The 13,142-nt window shown below is 45.3% G+C and overlaps 2 protein-coding genes across 2 annotated transcripts; both read right to left on the bottom strand.

Annotated features, from left to right (window-relative positions):
* Positions 1-1,092: 1,092 nt before the first annotated feature.
* Positions 1,093-6,237, bottom strand: LOC124469612 (glucoside xylosyltransferase 1-like). Its single transcript, XM_047023009.1, has 7 exons — positions 5,644-6,237; positions 4,745-4,934; positions 4,408-4,539; positions 3,746-3,997; positions 3,321-3,444; positions 3,049-3,221; positions 1,093-2,343 (listed from the first exon to the last, which is right to left on the bottom strand). The coding sequence occupies exons 1-7, from the start codon at positions 5,862-5,864 to the stop codon at positions 2,197-2,199; spliced, it is 1,239 nt and encodes a 412-aa protein (XP_046878965.1). The 5' UTR covers positions 5,865-6,237; the 3' UTR covers positions 1,093-2,196.
* Positions 6,238-6,338: 101 nt separating this feature from the next.
* Positions 6,339-12,967, bottom strand: LOC124469613 (YY1-associated factor 2-like). The gene is made up of 4 exons (XM_047023010.1): positions 12,817-12,967; positions 12,315-12,440; positions 7,781-7,933; positions 6,339-7,549 (listed from the first exon to the last, which is right to left on the bottom strand). Exons 1-4 carry the CDS (start codon positions 12,840-12,842, stop codon positions 7,291-7,293), a joined length of 564 nt encoding a protein of 187 aa, XP_046878966.1. The 5' UTR covers positions 12,843-12,967; the 3' UTR covers positions 6,339-7,290.
* Between the last annotated feature and the right edge of the window lie 175 nt (positions 12,968-13,142).

Here is a 13,142-nt window from a genome sequence, read left to right on the forward strand (position 1 = left end):
TCTTCACAACACTCTCACCCCACTTTCTCTCTCAGAGAGATTTGCCAGATTTGCAACCTTGGAACCAGCAGCCTTAAAGATGGACAATAATGTACATCCACACAAACAAACGGGAACACTCATTTAGCTCATGGCCCTGTATCTATTATCTCCTCTTCCATCCCCGATGACAATAGATATAAAATCCTGGTTATTTATTAGGATATAAAAGTTGCAGTTCCAGGCAAATTGTGCAGCTTGCCAATAAGGAGTTGTTCCATGGATCTTTCTTCCCTGGGGATATGAATGCTACATGGTTATTTTGTCCAGGCGTACCAATAAAAATAATTGATAACCTCTCCTGCTGACTTATTGAGATGAATGGGTTCTATTGTCAACGTTATGAGTTGGTCCAGAGAGTCAGATGGATGGCCCCATGTTCTCTCCCACTGCCCCAAGGATGGAGAATAACAGGCTGTAGGCTGGAGATTCTGGTCCATCAGCTGCACTTTATCATCAGTCAGGCTACGGTGGCCCTAGAGGACCAAACCATAGATTATTGGCTGTTGTATTGATTCAGTAAGACATGGCATCCATCCACTTCCAAAAACATTCTTGTGGGTGGATTATAAATAGGTCGAGGTATTGGGAAAAATATAAACATCAACGTGAAATATGCTGGTTGTTTGGAGTGTGTGAGGTATTACATAATATGGAATATCTGTGTTGAATATATGGTCTGTTCACCTTAGGTTTTACATAGTGTGGTCAGTGGACACCAAGGATATGCCAAGCCATCTAACAGGTCCTGCTGATAGGGTGTTGATATTTCAAAGGCACTGGTACTACGAAGCAACCATCTTTGTCTTCAGTAAATATGATGTGAAATGCTGCCACCTGTTGGAAAGACATTTGCACAATTGACAGTGGAAAGGTTTTTATTAGGGGTGAAACGATAATCAGCTCACGATTCAATACGTATCACGATACTGGGTGTACGATTCAATACGTATCACGATACTGGGTGTACGATACAATACGTATCACGATACTGGGTGTACGATACAATACGTATCACGATATTTAGATATTTAAAATTAAAAAGATTCAATTAACAGATTTTATTTCCAAAACATTAAACAGTTTCATTCATTTTCTTTGTTGTACATACAGTTAACTGAGTTCAAGCCATTTCTGTGAATGCCCGCATGACACAGGTGCAGAGTAGGTCGCACACTGGTAGCTCAATCAATAAGATCAAACAGACGTAATATTGTAAAAATATTGCCATAACTCTACGATACGTATTGTAAACATTTTGTATTGTGATATATTGTTACACACCTAGTTTTTATTGCATAAATTATACAACATTTGGCTGTTTACACATTCTGGGATACACATGGAGATGCTACACAATCCACAAATACAAACATATAGGACATAGAACACAACATTCCAAAGAAACATTCTTTCTTTTTTTTACCTGATGTTCATCATTGTTTGTACGTTTAACAGTGCAAATAAAAAAACACAACAAACTTTGGAATTGCATATGAATAGAAAACAAACACTAACTTATGCACATTGGTAACAAACACGACAACATGGCACAGTGGGTCACAGACAGTTTGAACACAGATTTCCTGACAAAATGTGCCTTTAACAAGCGGAGCTGGTTCATGAAGGAGGACGCGTGACTTCTCATTATTAATGCTGCAGGGCACTCCCTCCTAATAGGGCGGGGTATATAGCGGGGTATCCCGGCATATGCATCGCTAGTGCGACATAGACATCAGTCTTCCTGCTGCCTCTGCCTCCCCGGCCTCCACCCTTGGTTCTGTTTCCTGTCTTAGGGGGAATGCGTCTCTGCTCTCTGCTCGGAGGTCCAGACAGTGTCTCGTGGATGCGGCAGGGAGCCGATGCAAGCAGAACCACAATGCCAAATCAAATGTACAATCATGTATTGTATAGTGTGCAATAAAGTAGTAGTAAAGACATACAAGTCCTCCTGCCTTTACCAGAACCATCCTGGTGTTTACCCCACGGTGTGTATATTCCATGTGAACATGGGGATAACGTAGATTCTCCAATATCTCTTGATGAGAGTCTTGATGGACACAACAATGTGCAGCTGTCCAGGGCAGACTCAGGTAAAAGACTTGGACAAGCTGCAGTCATCCTAAAGTCTAGACCAGTCTGGAAAGCTCTGGAAGGTCAGTCTCTGTGTGTGCTGGTTAGACTGACTGCCAGTCTCTTGGTGAGCTGGTGGTGGGCCTTGCCACAGTAGGTGTGGGTGGTGTTCTGCAGTGCGGCCTCCAGGGGGCGCAGCAGAGAGCTGACTGGGTCCGCGTCAAACGAGTACTGAGGACAAGAAGAGCTGTCCTTCACCAGGTAACCACATCACACAACACAACACTGCTGCATACATCTGTTAAGGATGACAGACCCTGAGGAATATACTTTGATTTACTTGCTCTTGTTTTACTGATGTCATGAGGCAATTAAAGTAAAAACCAAGCCTACTGTTCAATAATGAAGGGACTTTTACTACGCACACAGGAAATCAAATGGGTATTAGGTTTTAACCATGGACTCATTTGCCTTGGGAGCGGCAGCTAGTATCAGGTCACTAAAACGACAGTGTTTTACGAGTACGCTCTCACATACCCGCGCCTGGTCATAAAGCTGCATTTACAGTCGGAGTATTGATCTGGTGCTGATGATAGAGTGCTGTCCACATGGACACACACACACTCGCACACGCACACACACACACACACACTCGCACAAACTCTAAATGTAGCGTCAGCACTAAAACTTTACTGCTCATTCCTGGGCCTGGCTTTTACAGTGAGACTTTATTACCTGCAGAACAGCAGCCACACATGACCAGAGCAAGTGTGTGTGTCTGTGTGTGTGTGTGTGTGTATGTGTGTGTGTGTGTGTGTAAGTATCTGCTGTAGGCCATTGTATATGGCCACGCCATTAAGCAAATGAAGCAAGATCGTTGACAAAAATTCGGAACAATGTATGTCTGTGTATATCTGTGTGTGCGTGCATGCATACCTGCTTTATGGCATCGTATACAGCTCTGAAGGCAGGTTGTTTGTGGTCATGGTAGACCCCCCTGTTGCCATGGAGGATGCAGACCCCAGCTTCCTCTGCTGAGACACAGTTGGAGCCGTAGATACAGTGGTCTGGACGGTAGTTCCACTGGCATGACACCTCCAACAGACACTCTGGAGGACGGGATGGTGGAGTTACATCTCATGGCACAGACTGGGGCTAGCAGGTAAGCTCACTGAGTTAAATGTGGTGTGTGTGTGTGTGCGTCTGACCAGGGTTGTGGTGGAAGATAATGTTAAGCAGGTCCTGGTCTCCCCAGGTGATGTTCAGCTTGTATTTCTGCAGCAGAGGCCTCAGTAACTCCTCCCACCTGAGTCCTATGGACGTCATGTCATTCTGAACAGGCAGGACAGAAAAACAGTCAACGACCACCACTGCACTCAAATAGGATTGTGACTCTCTGATGCCACCTGGTGGTTCAAACTAGTGTCCATTCCTTAGCGTGAACCAGCTAACATACAGTATAGAGTTGAATAATGATGCATTCATTTATATATTGCACTTGTTTCCAAAGCGATGGAAGGGTTACGACTACAACCTATTACTCTGCAGCCAAACACTCTACCACTGAGCTACACCTATCTACCAGCGTGAATTGTGACAAAGCAGAGTTAAATGCGAAACGTTGACCCCTGACCTTGAAGTAGGTGCTCCTGATGCGGGTCATGTTCATCAGCATGACCCCAGAGTTGATCCCGGTGCGTCCGTAGTACGGGTGGCGGGCGAAACGGTTGTACCAGGCTATGCGCGGCTCCTCGTGCTCCGGCGCCATGGCAACCAGCTGGGTGGAGTTGAAGGCGGTCAGGAACACCCACAGGGCGTCGACAGGTTCCAGGAACACGACGTCAGAGTCCACGTAGAGCAGGGAGTCTACGTCCTTCAGGATGAGCTGAGGGCGAAGGGTGTGTGTGGGGGTGAAAGAGAGAGAGAGACACAGAGAGAGAGAGACACACACACAGAGAGAGAGAGACGCAGAGAGAGAGAGAGAGAGACACAGAGAGAGAGAGAGAGAGAGAGAGAGAGAGAGAGAGAGAGAGAGAGAGAGAGAGAGAGAGAGAGAGAGACATAGAGAGAGAGACATAGAGAGAGAGACATAGAGAGAGAGACATAGAGAGAGAGACACACACACACACACAGAGAGACAAAGAGAGACGAAGAGAAAGAGAGAGAAAGACAGAACAGAAGAAAGGTGGGGAGTCAAAAAGAACACATTGATTACGACCACATCACAGTAAAGAGTCAAACTACTGGACAGGAGAGTGTGAGAGCCAATGAGTATGAGAGCAGACAGGGGCTCACAGGGAGGAAGAGCCTCTGGGAGGCACAGGGTTTGAAGAGCTTCCTCCACTCTGCAGCGTGCTCCTGGGGGAGAGTGATGGGGTACAGCCTGTAGCTGAACCTGGAGCGCACATGACCAGGCCAAGACTCCATCTACAGCACAGGGAGAAGCAAGCATTTCAGACACGCACACACACACACTTCGATTTAACCAGAGGTAAAGAAACTGTTAGCACAGCCAAAAAAGGCAATACTATGCCGGTAGTAACTACCAGTGCTTTCATAGTATAAGCAGCATTCCAGTCAGTACTTCCATGACTCAGTACAAGTCCTGTGGCCGGCAGGCAGCAGAACCCACCGCTTGTGTGAAGCTGCTGTGCAGAAGCTCCTCAGAGAACAGATGCAGGAGGAGCAGCTTGGAGCTGAGGAGCACGGCAGACTTAACCATGGTCAGGGTCTCCTCCAGCCTCTGGCCGCACGCCACCACGCCAAGGTGCATGATGGGAGCAGGACTGGGATTGCTCTCAACCCTCTGACGCATGATGTTCCTAAAAGAGAGAGAGACATGATTAAGACATGTGACGACTCTGAGGGAACTTCTGTTAGAGACAAACAATATGAACCCTGTTTCACTATTGAAACACTACGAGTTTCACTCAGTACACGTGACAAACCCTGGGTGTATACTGACACGAGTGACACCACTTTAACAGGTAAGCTAGATTCAGGTTTATCCGTGGTCTGTCCACCCCCACTCTGGGAATGCTCTGACTCTGTCACACCTCCAGTGATTGACACAAGGTTGAGAGGTAATTGAACAGGAGTGTGTTTTTGTGTGCGAGTGCGTGAGTGAATGATAGAGATTATGTGAAAGATTTACAGTTACAGAAAAAGAGCAACTGAGAAAACAAATGTGTGTTTGCAGAAGCTGCCTCTCATTCAATTAGACCTATTAGTCAAATTACTACAGTATACTGATATCATTTATAACTGTTAAGGAATGCAAGAAGTTATTTAAAGGAATCAAATACACGTAGCCAATAGCAGACGCCAACAGGGACTTGGAAATAGCAACGACACAATAAAGCAACAAATGATTCTGACATGCCCATGCTTTGCTTAATATGCATCAACAACACAATATGCAAGTGATCGCTTGTCCATTGGCTTCAATGGAAGTTCAAACAGCAGAAATAAATTAAACATGTGCTAGAAGTGAGACCGGTATATTATACAAATTGTCTATAAATACAATACCTGTTATTCCAATGTTGGCTGTCGGGGCCTTTTCTGTCTATTACTAGCTTGGTTCCTTGTCCGATGGCTCTCCGCTGGGAAGCAGCTGGCGACAAGAACGTCATCCTACCGACGCCTCCTCCGTCCAACTGAGTCGAGTAGAATAGTTTACTGTACACGTACAATACCGATAACACGGCCAACACCGTGCACACGAGGAATGCACGAATGTATCGTCGCATTATCGAAAGTTCAATCGCTTTCAGAGCACACAGGCATGACACAGGACCGTGCTGGTACACATTTGGCAGGACTTTAGGGTCTGGGGGAGGGGTGAGGGAGACAAAAAAAAGTCAAGCCCTCCCCCTACGTGTAATTTATTAGCTGGGAAAAAAACACTTTTATCTGCCTATACCCCCTTTCACAGAAACAACTTAAATATGCACTCCTTTCACTTCTTTATCGTCAAAATATTTTATTAGGCCTACATCAAACTAGGAGTTATTTTGTTGCTTTGAATAGGAGGCTATTGTATACCAAGTGGTGCTGATAACTCCCAGTAGATTTTTAAAGCATATCATCACTTTTAGACATTCAGGGCTATGCCTACTAAATAACTATTATTGCTTTTTCTTTCATCGTCGACATATGTTACCAATTTATGTTGGTTAGTGATGTTACCAATCACTAACCAGACAGAAAAAAATCAGACAGCATACTTTTTGAACACATAATTTCATTAATTTTCTTTTGTTAATCTTCATACATTAACCTATATGTTCATACATTTCTAAACAGGAAAGTTTGGTCAATCCAAATAATGTAAAAAACAAAACAAAAATAAAAATGGTGAGTATGACATCAATGGTACCAGGTGGGTTTAAAGTGGACACAACAAAAAATGAACATTCTTAACCAACAAAATCTTTCTCATTAATCCACTTCTAGTCCCAGCTAGTGTAGTGAACCAATTAGAATATATTTAAGTCTCCATAGTGACACAAGAAATAAAATGTCCTCACATTTTCTCCCAGAATGCAACAAGTACTGAACTCTGAAACACAATGTCATGCCTGGAGAATGGTAACACTGTTGGGATGCCTAACACACCAATTCTGTACAACAGGTCATAGGAGATCAGGTTTATCAACATAGAATATAACAACTGTTTCAACCTAAAGTTACCTAAACTGGGATTTTATTCAAATGTTTCTTCAGAACCTGTAGTGTATTCCAGAAGCCAGACCAACTGATGCCTCCAGGAGAGGAGTATGCTGTTCCTGGTGCACCATCATCTTCCTAACTAAGCACAACCTGTAGCCGCTACATGTACAGGTCCAGAATTAGCCAGGCCGGGAACCAAGTTCTAAACAATGATTCTACAACCATTCACTACAATTTAGAACAAAGACTCGTCCAGAAGTAACATTATGGTTTAATAGATAGGGTCCCTTAGAGTGGCTCGGATTGGGGGTTGAGGTCCAATGTGGGGGTTGGGGGTGCCAGGTAAGAGGTTAAGGTCCAGAGGTTTGAGGTTGCCATGTTGGGAGTTTAGGTCCAGGTTGGCATTGCGGAGAGGGTTGAGGTCAAATGTAGAGGGTTTGTGACTTCAGAAGGATTTGGGCATGGTAAATCCATTATGGGGGTTGGGGTTGCCAGGTTTGGGGCCTAGTGTAGCTCTCCATTGACGGAGGAGGCCTCCCCCCTGGGTGAGGATGACCTAGAGACCCCCCTCTCTGTGTTGTCTGAGCTGGAGCCACTCTGGTTGTGGTGGTCTGCGGAGACCGAGGTTGTGGAGGTGGTGGTGGTGGTGGTGGTGGACGAAGGCTTAGGCTTCTCCTTAAAGTCTGTGATAATGACAGTTAGATCTCCCACCGTCACCTCCAGGTGCTGAGCGCTGCTCCTGTCAATGTTCTTTAACCTCGGCCTATGAAGGGGTGGGCAAAGGGAGGGAAAGGAGAGAGGGATATTTAAATAGAACATTATGCTTTGCTTTCCAGCGAAAAACCTAACATGCAATTCTTCAATCCCATAAGAATAAACAATAAACCATATAACGTATATAAAAAAATATAAACACACACACATACACACACTTTGTATTCTAATCTGCCCTTTATAGAAAACGCCCTATTCCGTCTGAGCTTGAAACGCTCACCTCATCTTCTTGTGGTTGTTCTTCTTTAGTGTTGGTTCCTTATCATGTCTATCTTTCTCTGTTCTCTCCTTTTTCTCCTTCTTAGGCTGCGTGGGAGAAGCAAACTGTGGCGTCACCTGCTGGGAGACCAACTGAGAGACAGGTCGAGGCTTCCTGTGGGGATGGTGGAGGAGGAGAGGAGAGGACAGAAGAGAGGATTAAGGTATGAACACATTGATATGTCTGGACATGGTCCTGAGAGGGGACTCAGAGGTAGGAGGCGGCTAAAGCAGGGGTTTGTCCTCAGACGTGGATCTCTGTGCGGAGGTTTAATAGACTTGTCCATTCTAAAATACGTACGTAGACATGCAGTCACCTTGAAGTCAGCAGAGTGGCACATGCTGAGTAATAATAGTATCGAGACAAAAGACCACAGAGAGTTGTGGAGTATTATGAAACCACATACTCTTGTCTGGTAGATGCACTTGCAACCACTTCCACCCTCATCTGAAATAACTTATGAATCTTCTGAAATACCGGTAAAAGTTAAGCAATTGCTCCAGGAAGCACTCCATGCATACATGAGGTCCTGCTTGCTTGTCTGACTTGAGTACTGGCAGATCTACCCGGAAAACAAGTGTTGAAAGACCCATCTGTTGTCTCACCAGAGTGGGAGGGGAGAGAGAAAAAACGTGTAACTGCAGAGTGATCTCCCTTTTCAGTCTGTCACTCACCCCCACACCCCCCCCCCACACACACACACACACACACACACACACACACACACACACACACACACACACACACACACACACACACACACACACACACACACACACACACACACACACACACACACACACACACACACACACACACACACACACACAGCCCTGCAGGCATCCAGAGTAGACCAGGAAAACAGTCTGATAGCACTGGTGTGGCTGGATGACCTGAATCCATGTTCATCTAAAAAGTGTAGCCATGATAGGATATGGTGGTACAGACTAGTATGTAAATGAATGTGCTGGCCTATATACAGTACGGAGCCCAAGCCGGGATCCTCACAGAACGCCACCACAGAACTGCTGACACATTTAAATCTCTTTTAGAACGCTGGAATGCATTTCAGAAGAGAATTTCGGAGGATTGTCTCGACATAACCCAGTTACAGGGCGATTATGATGTTACCGTGGAGATGTTATCGAAGCACAACATAGACCTAGAGTCCAATTACACCACAGGGGGTCTGGACTGAATCTCCCTCTCACTTTGTAACACTCTAAATGCAGCTGCCTGTTGAACTATGTTTGTGTGTGTATATGTGGAGAGATATCCAGATCGATAGTCAACAAGGCCAACAATTTTGGATCAAATGAATGGAGTTGCACTTAGAAATCAAAGCTGAGGTTAGGGAAAAACACAGTCTCTTATCTTTCGAACTATCTGTCTGTCTGTGACACATCCTGCAGTCCTGGAAGATCAATGGGCCTACTCATTTCTTAGTTTTGTTCATTATTGGACTGGTGCTATGCAAAACTGTCTCTTACAAGAATACAATATTCCATTCCATTTCTGCATTTCCTATTCCCTTCCCCAGTCTGTATTTCCTCGAAGATGACACTACCAAGAGATAACAGTGAGATGAGTAACACACTGTTCCAAGTACCCAGAGCCCCAACAGATCAGACACCTGGTGTGTGCGTATGTGTATGTGCTCCTTGTCAGCAAGTTCTGCGTGTTGCATGTGGGAGAGAATCCAACTTGATTAATGTCTCTCTCTGCCTGAACATGTCACTTTTACTCTGTGTGGCAAGGTGTGTGTGCATGTGTGTGTGAATGTTTGCGTGCATGTGTGGTACAGTGAGTTTGGAACAGATGGCTCTCACTCTCCTGTGGTTTATAACACTTCCTAAACCCAGTTATACCCCCCCCCCCTTATTCACACACACACACACACACACACACACACACACACACACACACACACACACACACACACACACACACACACACACACACACACACACACACACACACACACACACAAACACACACACACACACACACACACACACACACACACACACACACACACACACACACACCCTGGCTCCAACATTAACACGATCATGGTCTAGTGAGAAGGAATGAGGATGCTTTTCTCTATGCGTGTGTGTGTGTGTGTGTGTGTGTGTGCGTGTTTGTAGAGGTGTGTTTGTAGAGGTGAAGGAGAAAGCCTGAGTCAGTTCACCCACGAACCCACCCACACAAACAAAAAACATTGTAGGATAACTGGTGGAAACGTTATACTCTGATACAAGCTACTGCTTTCCTCCTGGGCTTGATGAGTCAGAGCACTCAGATTAATGGGCAGGTGGTGTATGTGTGTTTGTGTGTGGGTGTGTGTTGTGCTGTGTGGGTGTGTGTGTATTGTGCTGTGTCTGTGTACGTGTGTTTGTGTGCTCGCAGAGGAAGGTCAAACACAATTTGCTCCCAGTACTCGGCTGTGGAATATGTTTTTGGCTTTGTGTAGTGGCTGTGTTGTTTTTAAAACCCCTCTGATAGGTCAATAACTTGTCGGCTGTTGTCAAATGAAAGTGACAGACATGAGGGTGTGATCTTGTGCTGCTGCCTCTACGGGCCGTTACACATCTCCTCTCTCCCTCGTCCTCTCACCCTCTCACATAATGAGTCCAAATCAGAATGGGCTCTTGTGATTGGTGTGCTTGATCGCTGCCTGAACAAATGTGCTTCCAGTGAGTCTGGTGTTCTGGCGTTGCTGAAGCTCAGCTTCATAAAACATTCATCTTCATCCTTTAACTTCTGTCCGCACGCAATCTCCTACATTGCTGCCTCTCCCTCCCTCTCTGCTACCTCACCTCCTCACATTTACTTATTCCCCCTGCCCTCCTGAGTTCTGTGACTGTGGATTCCTTTAGGAGTAAATGTTATGTGACTAAGATAAAAGGACCTTATGACTGACACACTAAATACAAGACCAGCTCTGACTCAATGTCCTCAGAGACATGATACTAATACTCTTAAAACATGTCAGACAAAGGAATCCCATAATCTTGTCTGTCAGCCGTATTACCAAAGTCTTCTATGAGCCACAGCCCCATAACTGTGTGTGTGTGTGTCTGTGTGTGTGTAGGCAGGATGGCAGGAAGTCAAATTCAGTCATGTCCCTGTGGCTTCAGCTCAGGCTGTTTTCCGGTGCCAGGGCCTTGTGTAGGGCAATCAGGACAGATTTGCCTATAGTGTACAAAGGACAAGCATAACCTCCTTACAGCTCTCTCTCTCTCTCTTAGTGTGAGTAGGTGTGTGTGTGTGCTGAACCCCCTGGCTGCTTTAATGTCCTGATGAGATCGCTGTGTCTCTGATGACAGCTCCCTGATTAAGCCGTTGCATACTAATGAGCTCTGGGTGTCTGTCTGGCAGCTGCTGTGGCACCCTCTTTTCAGCTAGTATCCCTCCACACACACACACACACACACACACTCTCTACGAACGAGGCAAATTGCATCTGCACAGTTAACTGCCTCATTTAAAAAACGTCTCTTTCAAACTGGGATAATTGGTGGAGCATGGAGGAGGGAGATAACGTTCAAGCTCTGCTAGAGACCAGACATGGAGCTCTGTTCTTCCAAGCTGGAATGCCTTTATGGAACACTGTGTCAAAGGAAGACAAGGCTAGTGTCATCTCTTCAGAGTGTGAGTCAGAGGCCCAGATGTCAAATAGAAGCCCCAGGGCAGAGCAGAGAGACAGACCCCCCCACCCCTCCCCCCTCTCTGCAACCAAAACATCACACCACAAGATGGATGACAAGAGGGCAGCCATGATTACACACTCACCTCCCACCCCACCCCCACCAGCCCGTGGAGATATTGTGGTGTCACCAGCCTCTTCCTGTCTACTGAGGTGAGATCTACTAGCTTGCTAGGTGAGGTAGCAGAAGAAAAGGGATATCCTCTAACCATACAGGATGATCATCCATCTAACACAGCCACAACTCAGCTCTATCAATGAGACTCTGGTATCTGAGAAGGGGGCGACAGGAGGTCCATATGCTGGCTACTTAAAGATGCCGTTTGGGGCTGTAGCCTGGACAAAGAATGGGTGGTGATCATCTGCCAGGACTGATGTAATTGGATAGTTAAGACTGTGTTCATATTATATTTGCATGTATTGTGAACATTTAATACGCCTTTACAAATGCCATAAATGTACTAATCTGCATTATTCTGTAATAAATAAATAGGTTAAATGGCTATAAACTGGGCTGCTCCGTCGCTAGAAAAAAAATATTTCCCCCATTAACGTTGCCCTAGGCCCGCCTATTATCCTGACGTCTCACTGTTTTGAAATGTTAGTAACAAACATTATCTGAGATGTTATCGTGTTAAGTCTTTGCTACTTACAATAAGTACGGTGTTGAGTAATTCAAATGGGTTGTAATATTTAAGCTGCAACTACGAAAAGCTATTGGTATTTAAAGACGTATTTGTTACATTTACTATCGACAACACAGAACTGATTCAGACTACTTACCGTGTTGACGTTCCTTTCCTGACATCGCACATCATGCATTTGAAAGCTTCGGCAGTGTTCTTGTACGTACAGACACTACAATCCCAGTATGCCTCGTCTGAAGAGGGCTTCGGTTGACGCTTCGGCCTTCGAACAAAACAAACGGACAGAGATCACTTGCACATCCCGACAGACGGTGCTGTGAGTGCGTGTGTTTGCAGCCTTCTCAATCGCCGTTAAACATCTGGAATCGTTCCATTTAGCGTCGAAACGGATATGGTTCACAAGGCACGAGCTGGTCTGACACCGTAATAAAACAGACAGTCCGCCATGGTTGCTACACTGTATCCCTCACTCTCACACACATACTCTGAGACACTCACACATTACCCCTCCAGACACACACACACACACATCGTCGCAGACACAAGCACACACACACGGATCCTGGACTGTTTCAATAATGTGTGCTAATATCCACTGCCTACTATCAATGTCACAAAAATAGTGAGCGGCTACTTACCTTGTAGGACTTCTCTTGTCTCCCATGCTATCAAAAGTTAGTTTGTGGATGTTTAAATAAGGACGTAGTCCTTATATGTTGATAAAGCGATGCGCCCGAACCGCACGGCTTCAGCTGTCGTGGAAACTCCGGTTGGCGAATTATCACGTGACCCACTCCCTCCAATCAGATTTCACAGCATTTCCTGTCGCTGTGAACAGGTCCAACATTCCTGATGAACACCGATGAGTACTTCTCATTTAAATCAAACGTCTTTTAGCCATTTGGTCGACATAATACAATAAAGAGCATTCAGTGAGATCTCCATTATATTATTATTCAACATC

This window comes from Hypomesus transpacificus, chromosome 7, assembly GCF_021917145.1.
Source record: "Hypomesus transpacificus isolate Combined female chromosome 7, fHypTra1, whole genome shotgun sequence".
Taxonomy (NCBI): Eukaryota; Metazoa; Chordata; class Actinopteri; order Osmeriformes; family Osmeridae; genus Hypomesus; species Hypomesus transpacificus.

Bases quoted from the DNA above. Each gene is read 5' to 3' on its own strand.
- LOC124469613 (XM_047023010.1), bottom strand. From the start codon at position 12,842: ATGGGAGACAAGAGAAGTCCTACAAG. The intron at 7,934-12,314 runs GTAAGTAGTCTG...CCATCCCCACAG, and splicing joins AGGAAAGGAACGTCAACACG to GAAGCCTCGACCTGTCTCTC. The intron at 7,550-7,780 runs GTGAGCGTTTCA...ACCCCTTCATAG, and splicing joins AACAACCACAAGAAGATGAG to GCCGAGGTTAAAGAACATTG.
- LOC124469612 (XM_047023009.1), bottom strand. From the start codon at position 5,864: ATGCGACGATACATTCGTGCATTCCTCGTGTGCACGGTGTTGGCCGTG. The intron at 3,445-3,745 runs GTCAGGGGTCAA...CTGCCTGTTCAG, and splicing joins TCAGGAGCACCTACTTCAAG to AATGACATGACGTCCATAGG. The intron at 2,344-3,048 runs GTATGCATGCAC...TCTTGTCCTCAG, and splicing joins TATACGATGCCATAAAGCAG to TACTCGTTTGACGCGGACCC.